This window comes from Vombatus ursinus, unplaced genomic scaffold (genome assembly GCF_900497805.2).
Source record: "Vombatus ursinus unplaced genomic scaffold, bare-nosed wombat genome assembly UNPS02009918.1, whole genome shotgun sequence".
In the NCBI taxonomy this organism is placed as follows: Eukaryota; Metazoa; Chordata; class Mammalia; order Diprotodontia; family Vombatidae; genus Vombatus; species Vombatus ursinus.
Genome location: NW_020949696.1, coordinates 4,898,054 through 4,907,604, shown reverse-complemented (window position 1 = coordinate 4,907,604; position 9,551 = coordinate 4,898,054). Strand labels below are relative to the sequence as shown.

Here is a 9,551-nt window from a genome sequence, read left to right as displayed (position 1 = left end):
TCTCCTCCAGTGTGTTACCTTTGTGTCACCTATAGCCTTGAGGAGCATGAGGAAGACGCCATCTCAGGCCTTTACCCGAGTCATCAGTAGCAATGTTCAATAGCAAGGGTCAAGCCTAGATCCCTGAGACACACTGCCCAGAGCTGCCTTCCAAAGTGACTTCCATCCCTCAGTAATTACCCTTTGTGAATCAGTCTAGTCAATCAGTTCTTAATCTGTTGAATTATATTATCATCCAGCCTACATCTCTCCATCTTTCCAGTCAGGCAGTCAACTAAGCATTTATTAAGCACTTACTGTATACAAGGCATCATGCTAAATGCTGGGGATACAACTACAGGCAGAAAGACAATATCTGTCCCCCAGGAGTTTACCTTCTAATGGGGAAAGACAACACATAAAAGGAACCTAAAAAAGGAGTAGTGGTGGGATGGAGAGGGCGAGGTGAAACTTGTGGAAAAAGAGGCCTGGGTCACCCTCCTAAAATGGAGGTCCTGGGAGAAGGACCAGCCAATCAACGGGAGAGGCCCAAAAGGGTGGAGGTGAATTCCAGGGCTAGAGGAAGGTTTCAGGATGAAAAACTGGGGCATGGTAGAAGTCTTCCATACAGCCTAGAGAGGAATGAGAATTTCCACAAGAATAGCATGAGAAGTTTTAGCAACTTTTTCCCTAAAATTCAGGTAAGTGATAGCTATAGTACTCCCAAGACCTACCAGTTAAGTAATCCTCTTAAATAAGAAAATAAAATTAGCCTGGCACAACCTGTTCTTGTGGAAGCCAAACTGTGTGGTCACTGCTTCCTTTTCTAGATGCCCCCTAATCTTTAATAATATTAATTCCTTTAATAATGTGTCCTTGAATTTTGCCAGAAATCAAAGTCAAGCTCACTACCCTGTAATGCTTGGACGCCATTCTCTTCCCTTTTTTGAAAATTAGGACATTTATCCCGCTCCTATCCATCAGTACTTTCCCACTCTTGATCATCTTTCAAAGATCACTGGCGGTGGTTCAGCAATCACATCTAACAGTTGTTTTGGTTTTTTCCAGGACCCAAGGATGTCACTTGGGTCAAGTGACTTGAACTCATAATCGTAGTCAGATACTCTTTTTGTTCTATTCAGTCATTTTTTAGTCATATCTGACTCTCCGTGACTCCATTTGGGGTTTTCTCGGCAAAGATATTGGAGTAGTTTGCCATCCCTTCTCCAGCTCATTTTATAGATGAGGAAATGAGGCAAACAAGTTAAGTGACTTGCCCAGGGTCACACAGCTGGGAAGTGTCTGAGGCTGGATTTGAATTCAGGAAGGTGAGCCCAGGAGAAGACTGCAGGCCAGCGCTCTATCCGCTGCTCCACCGAGACGCTCTCTTTCTCTCTCTTTACTCATATTGGGTACCATCTTCTTACCAACCATATTTATTTATTCTTTCCAGAGCAAAGATTATTCCTCTTGATGGAAAAACAAATACCTGTTAAGGTTGTGGTTGCTGTTGCTTGGCCATTCAGTTGTATCTGACTCTTTGAGTCCCTACGGACCATAGCACACTGAGGACCATTGACTTATTCCATGCCTGGTTCATAGTCTTGTTCACTCCAAAGTTCTTTGGTGACACTTGTTCATGTCATGTAATCCGTTCATTCATGACATTATTCATATCATATCATGACATTCATTCCATAGCCACCCTCTCAGCTCCCATGACCTAAAATCTTCACTGTGTCTCAGCCACCCACAGGAATGTTCCTATCTTAGACTTCACCATCACCCAAGTCTGTTTGGATCCCATGATCCTGAATTCTAAAAATCGTCCTCAGTAATCATCATCTCTTATCTCAATTGTCATCTGTGCAGCAAGACAATCCTTTCAGTTCTCTGTAATTGACTTTTTATGATAACAGCTGTTCCAAACCCTCTCCTCATGCCCATCAACATTGCCATCCTCAACTTTCTTTCAGCTGACCTCACCTTCTACTTTATCAAGAAAGTTCTCCACCTCCAAAATCTCTGCATTTTTAGTCATTCTCTTATTTTTTGCTTCTGTCTCAGAGGATGGAGTGACTTTTCTTTAACAGGGCTGACTCCTCCACTTGTGCCTTCAATCCCATCCTCCCTTGGGCAGCATGATGTAATGGATAGAGCATTGGTTTAAAGTTAGGAAGACCTGGGTTCAGATTTTGCTTAAGATCACTTACTAGCTGTGTGACTGTAAGCTAGATGGTTAACCTTCTTAAGCCTCAGTTTCCTCGTCTGTAAAATTAGGATGTTGGAAGAGAATTTAAAAGTCCAGCTCAAAATCTACAATCGTGTCATCTCAGAGCTCTTCAGTCTTTCCCTATCAACTGCCTCTTTTCTTTCTGTGTATAAACATGTTTAAGTGCCCCGATGCCCACCCTATTCTTCAGAAACAACAACAAAAGCCTCCTTTGTGACCCTACCATCCCCTCGAGCTATTGTCCTGACTCTCTCTTCCCTTTCACAGCCCAAAGCCTAGAAAGTTGTTTACGCCTGTGTTCTCACTTCTCAATCCTTTTCACTCAGGCTCTAATTCCACCACCCACCAGTAATCAAGATTACACTAATACCTTAATGCTTTCTCACTCTCCATCCTTTCTCTGCCTTTCTATAGATTTGACATTACTGATCACCCTTTTGGATGCTGTTCTAGGCTTTTGTGATACTCATCTCTTCTGGTTCTTCTACCTTTCTGCCCTCTCCATCTTAGCACTCTTTTCTAGTTCATCATCCATCCCTCACCCCCTGAACCTGGGTGTCCTCCAGAATTCTTCCCTGAGCCTTCTTTTTTTTTTCTTTCCCTTCACTCTTGTTTGCTGATTGCATCCACTCCTAAGGATTCAACTCTTCACTTCCATGCCAGTGATTTCCTGTTATATATCCAGCCCTAAGCTCTTACCTGAATTCGACCACCTATGGGACATCTTCATCTGGATGCTCCATATTTCCAAGATGGAATTCATCGTTCTTCCCCCTAAATCTTCCTCCCTTCCTCCCTCATGGTAGGTGCTTAATAAATGCTTGTTCTCTTCTCTTCCCCTCTAAATAGGTCTTGCTTCTAGTCTCCCCCCTCCGCAATCTATCCTTTATACAGCTGCCTGAGTAATGAAGCATTCATATGATACTTTGACCCAGGTAGGACCGAGTGTCTATTAAGAGCATTAGAGGACAGAGCCGAAGGCATCTACCCAGAGTGCTATATTTGGGTAGACCACCAATTGGCACTTTAGGCTTGAGTGGTCTCAACTCACTCATTAGAACATGTCCTTATGTTTTTATATGTAATTGGGGGAAAATATTAAACTTTTTAAAAAGCACATGTCCATTAACAGACTTGCCTGGGGTCCTGGTGGCCCAAAGCCCAGGTTTGGTTTTGTTTAGTCTTGGTCATGGATTATGAAAACTTCCGATAATAATTCCTAATGTGTGATTCCCTTAGCTCTTGCCTTTATGACCCAGAAGGACTGCTCATTCCCATGGGGACCAAATGTACCAAAGTCAGCTTTGAGTGGCAGGTGGTGACATCCCACCCACTCCACCCCCAAGTGAGGTGTAACATCATACCTCTTCCACCTCCTCGGAGATGCTTGGCATTTCCGAAGGCACACCCACAGACTGTACTCTCAACTGGAGGATCAGTGATAGGGAGCTGGAAGGGATCTTGGAGTGCACTGGATCCAATTTCCTCATTTTGCAGATGAAGAAAGCAAGGCTCAGAGGAGTTTATTGACTTACCCAGGGTAAGAGGTAGGATTTGAACCCAGGTCTTCCTGACTCCACATCCAACCATGTTACCTCTCTAATTAAGGGGAGGGAGGTCTCAATCCTCTCAAGCATTTTAGAGCCCAGCTATCAAAGAGGGAGAATGAAATTTTTCGCTTACCCCAGTCACCTCATACCATCTCACTGTATGACAGGTAATCTCACTGGAGAGGATGTTTCAGTCTATTACACTCTACTTCCATTCAACATCCCTATAATTTTCCAAACCAAAATTCTGATCTCTGGAGACCCCTCCCCCATATTGTCTCCCCCTATTAGAATGTAGGCTTCTTGAGGGCAGGGACTTATTTTTTGTTTTTGTATCCCCAGGGCTATGCACACAGTAAGCACTAAATACGTCTCTCTCCATTCATTTCCAGATCAGGACATTTGCCCACATGTATCAAAAGCAAATGTTCATGGGAACACATGTGCATGTAAACGTGCACATATGAATCCACACACAACCTAAAAACTCCTTCCTTGCCCAACAGGAAACAAGGAAGGAAACACACATTTATTAAGCCTCTACTATGTGCCAGGCACCGTGCTAAATACTTTATTACAAATATTACCTTATTTAATGGTCATGACAACTTTTGGAAATAGGTACTATTATTATCCCCATTTTACAGATGAGGAAATTGAGGCAAACAGGGTTAAGTGACTCATCCGGGGTCACACAGCTAGTAAGTGTCTGAGGCCAGATTTGAACTCAGGTCTTCTTGAAGCCAGGCCCAGTACTCCATCCACTATACCACCTAGCTGCCTACATTATTCAGACCCTTCTCTAACAAGGAGTAAAGAAGGAGGCTGTCTCTTTCACTGAGGGCTCTGGTGCTGTCCCTTCAGTGCGGGTGTAGCTGGTCCAGCTAGAGTTTGATTGGACAGAGGAGGGCCCCCAAGTTTGCGCAATGGCCCTGGCCTGTGGTGTAACTGTTTCGGCTGCTTCCTCTTCTCCAGGGGTGGAGGCCAAGCCTGAAATCTCCCTGGAGACTGTGGCTCCCACTGACTGAGGACCACCTGCGCTGGGCGACCCTCAGGGCCCAGCCACAGCAGCACACCCGGGGAAGGCCTTGGTTCAGGCTCGGCAGGTAAGCCCAGCAGAGATGGGCGGGGAATATGCAAGGCCAGGAATTGAGGACAGACAACCTTGGCCACCAAGCGAGGAGGGCAGAAGGGAGGGGGCAATGCCTCAGGGCACGGGGCTGGGCTGCCACGACCAAGCTGGCAGGCTGAGGAGAAGGGCACTCCTTAAACTGGGAGAATGGGCAGCATCTTCCCTAGAGGAGTTCATGGGAGATAAAATTGGAAGAGGCTTAGAAATCTAGCCCATCCTCCTCATTTTATGAGTGAGGAAACTGAGGCCCAGAGAGTATAAGTACTTGCTGAAGTCACAGTTAATAGTAGAATCAGGATTTGAATCCAAGTATTCTGAATCCTCCATACTTCAACTCCTGGACCCTGTCTTCAGTACCTCAACCCTCTTGCTTGTTGTCTAGAGAAGGAAAATTATTCTGGCTGGTGATGGACATAGGGCGATTGCCATGGCTCACAGCTCAGTCTGGACTAGGCACTATTCAGTCTCTGCCAGAGTCGGGCAGTGTATACACACACACACACACACACATGCATGCACACACATTGTGGTGATTCATAAGATAGTGAGCTCCTTGTTATTACAGGTATCAAAGCAGAGGCAGGATACTATAGACTGTATTAATTCTTCTAGATGGACTGAATGACCTCTAAGGTCTTTTGCAATTCAAAAATGAGATGATTCTATGTTTTTATACATATACTCACATACCATACCCACATATATGCATACCTGAAAGTAGATTAAGATATACACTTACACAAACCCATATATACATGTGCTTCTCACACACAGAGAATACACACAGGAATCATAGAACCTCAAGGTTCATAAAATCATACATGTAGAGCTGGGAGGGACCATAGAAGCTTATCTATTCCTACCCTCTTATTTTGCAGATGAGGAACCAGAAACCCAGGGAGGTTGATTCACAGATGACCTCTGAGTCCCCTTCCAAAACTTGGGTTTTATAATGCTATACATTTAAAGTCTATGTGCACATTAACACACTCATTTCCTCTCTTACAGGAAGCCCTTTGCGACCAGAAGCATGGGTGATTCAGACCCACTATCTGCCACACCCCATCAAGATCTCCCCTCCGCATCTCTGCATTACCCTTACAGCAACCTTGGTGAGTGAGCCTGGCTCTTGGAGAGCCACACCGGTCAGCCACAGGCTGGAGTGAGGGGTTGGGGTGATGGTGGAAAAAGAGGAGCACAGCAAAAGCTAGAAAGGGATAACCCCCCAGGCCAGAGCCGGAAAATTCCTAGGATGGTTTCTCTGGGACTTAGTTTCCTCAATTATAAAATGAGATGGTTGTACTAGATGATTCTGAGGTTTCTCTCAGCTTTGACATTGCACATTCAAAGATCTCTCCTAGCTTTAACATTCTGTGTTCTAAGGACCCTCCCAGCTCTTACATTCTTTGTTCTAAGGGCCCTCACAGTTCTGAGGGCCCTCCCAGCTCTGACATTCTAGGTTCTAAAGGCCCTCCCAGCTCTGACATTCTGTGTTCTAAGGACCCTCCCAGCTCACATTCTTTGTTCTAAGGACCCTCTCAGCTCTGACATTCTAGGTTCTAAAGGCCCTCCTAGCTTTGACATTCTGTGCTCTAAGGACTCTTCCAACTCTGACATTTTGGGTGTAAGGTCTCTTCTGACATGGTTTTTTCTAAGGATCTCATGGCTCTGACATTTGGAGACTCTGTATGCAAAAGCCCCAGTTCACAGAATAAAAAATGTCAGAGCTAGAAGGGACCTCAGCATCCTTGAGTCACAGGACCATCGATCTAGAAGTTATTTAGTTTAACCCCCCCTTCATTTTATAGATGAGGAATTTAAGTCCCAACAAGGGTATGTGACTTGCCCAAGGTCACCCAGGCAGAGCTCAGATTCAAATTCAGATCTTTTGTCACCAAGTCCAACACTCCACTGCACCCAAACCAACCTCGTCATCTTCTCAATGAGGTCCCTGAAATCCAGAGAAGTTATATGACTTCTATGTCCCAAGGTCACTCAATGCCAGAGATGAGACTAGAACCCAGCTCTCCTGACTCCTAACCCCAGGGCTTATCCTAGCAGGAAAGTCGACCATGGCCCCTTTCCTTCCCCAAACATGACCTTGACTCCCTACATCCTACTGCAGGAGAGGGGCGGGCCCACTTACTGCCCTCTAAACCCTGCCGCTCACGGACATCAAGACTGTCCTCTACTGACCTATCGCCCCCTCCCTTGCCTCAGAAGACCCTCAGCCGGACCCGCTCTCTTCCTACCAGCAACACTCTTCACTACTCCTCTGGCTACAGTTCCCTTCCCAAGAGGGAGTATCAACCCAATGCAGGCCAAACCTCCTGGGAGAAACTGAGGAGACCTTTGCTGGAGTCTTGGAGCCTGGAAGAGATCCCATGTGGCAGGGTGAGCCACTCTGGCCCAGACCCTCGCCGACTGACCTTCGCTACCCCTGACTGGGAGCTAGGTCATTTCTTTCAGGATTTGGACAGCACCCAGGAGGTATACAAAGTGCTCAGAGGCCTCCAGTTGGATTCCCTGCGCTGCATAGAGAACCGGCTGGGAGCCCGGCTGGCCGGGCGGTGGCCTGGCAGGGGTGGTCCGGGCCAGGTCTTCCGTCTGCTGGATGGCAAGCCGTGTGCGGAGAGTGGGGATGCCTGGTACTACAGGGTGGTTCGGATCACCGAAGACACCTGGCACCTCCTGGCTGCCAAGGTGAGTGCCTGGGGGGCATTGCCCTTCCATGGGAGGGTCAACTGGAAATACCAAGTTACATAGAGAGGAAAGGTGGGGACCCTAGGCCTGGGGAGGAGATCCTTCTTGGGCAGCGTTAGGAAGAATCTTTGACTACAGGGCAGACAGGGTGGAAGAGGACTGTGGGGAGATAGGACATAGTGGGAAAGAATCCTGGACTCCAAGGTGGGATAAAGTCAGGCTATGAAGAGGAGCAATCATAGGCCACATATGGGAAGAATTGGAGGCGTGGGGGGGTGTGTCACAAAGGAATCATGGGATATGTGGGGGAGAATCCTTGGAGCAGAATTATGAGCCGTGTGGAAAGAAAATCATAATAGGGTACCAAGATGAGAGTGTGACCAGACAGGGAAAAGGGGCCCCAAAGAGGAAGCCAGAAGGACAACTTTTGCCTAATCCTTACTGTTCTGCTCCCCAATTTCCTCTGCTTAATGGGCTAAGGCATGACAGTACATGCAACCTGGAGCAGCCACTAGGAGAAAGGGGACGAAGATAGGAAGGACTTCTGGCCCTGACCCCAGCGTTCCTTTGTTCCCTCAGGTCCACAAGCCCAGGTCAATGACCTCTGAGCCCCTGGATGCTGAGCCTCCTGGGCTGGCCCTCCAGGCCACACTCAAGCCTCATTTTAATGTGCAGAGCCTGTGTGGCCAGCTGCCAGCAGGGACACTGCCAGAGGCTCCATGGCAAGGGCCAGTGGCTCTCGTGGCCGAGGTGCCCACTCAGACTGTGGCCGATTGGGTTGGCGCTAACAAGGAGCTACATCGGAGCTGTCCAGGACAGTATGAGCACCAGGTTTGCCTATTGCTGCTCCAGCTGTGCGGGGCCCTGAAACAGCTGCATAAGGACAGTCTAGGCCATGGGGACCTGAGGCCTGAGAACCTGCTCTTGGCATCACCCCGGGGCCAGCCTACAGGGGCCCTGCCCCAGCTGCTTCTCACAAACTTTGCCAGGGCCCGGCCACTGGTGCCGCAGCTTCCTGCACGGGAAGATGAGCTTCAGCTGGGCCTCCTTATCTACGAAATGCTGGGCCAAGGCCCTGCGCTGGCCCAGGCCCGGGGGGCATCCCCACCACCTCTGCCAATCCGCTCAGACTACTCATTGGCTCTGGCCCGCTTGACTCCACACTTGCTACAGGCTGAGCCGGACAGCCGTCCCTCTGTGGCCCAGGTCCGAGTTGCCCTGCAGACCATCCTGTGGGGGCCTGGGCCTAAGCTCCAGGCCCAAGGCCTCCCCCTGGGGCCCTGGCTGGACATCCACCGGGCCTTGCTGCCACTGGAGTTGGCCGAGCGGCTGGCAGGGAGTGGGGAGGCAGCCGGACTTGAGGACTGGCTCTGTTGCCAGTATCTAACTGAGGCCTCACAACATATGGTGGGCTGGGCTCTAGAGCTCCTCTGGGGAGAGCTGACAGCTGCTGGGGACTGAGTGCCCTTGGAAATTCCCAGGGAGTCTTCTTAAATCTCTAACAGGCTCCCAGCTCCAGATACATTAGAGAATAGGTATATATTACCTGACCTGCCTGGGAACTTCGTCTTCTGATCCCCCCACTTTTCTGTCCCGTCCCTCACCCCCAAAAGCCTTTATCTTTTGTAGAAAGAGCATTGACCACAGGGCTCTCTGAACAAATTTCCTGCCTGCCCCCACCTACCCCTGCAAAATCCCACTGAATGAAGGCTCCTTGTTTTTAATCTAAATGTAAATATTGATTCAGAATGTCAGAAGGGACCTGAAGTTCAATATTTTCATTTCATATCTGAGACCAAGAGAGGGGAAACTACTTACTAAGAGGTCACCCAGGAAAGCAATATTGGAGTCAGGATTAGAACCCAGGTCTCCAGGCTGGGGTTCTTTGCTTGACGTCCCACTTTCAGAACATCGATCATTAAATGAGATAATATTTGTGAAGATTTTTATTTGA

General features: G+C 48.0%; 1 protein-coding gene across 1 annotated transcript; it reads left to right on the top strand.

The window, feature by feature from the left end:
- The first annotated feature begins 4,758 nt into the window (after window positions 1-4,758).
- PEAK3 (PEAK family member 3) lies at window positions 4,759-9,321 on the top strand. Its single transcript, XM_027853278.1, has 4 exons — window positions 4,759-4,868; window positions 5,903-6,006; window positions 7,020-7,597; window positions 8,177-9,321. Exons 2-4 carry the CDS (start codon window positions 5,925-5,927, stop codon window positions 9,056-9,058), a joined length of 1,542 nt encoding a protein of 513 aa, XP_027709079.1. The 5' UTR covers window positions 4,759-4,868; window positions 5,903-5,924; the 3' UTR covers window positions 9,059-9,321.
- Window positions 9,322-9,551: the final 230 nt, after the last annotated feature.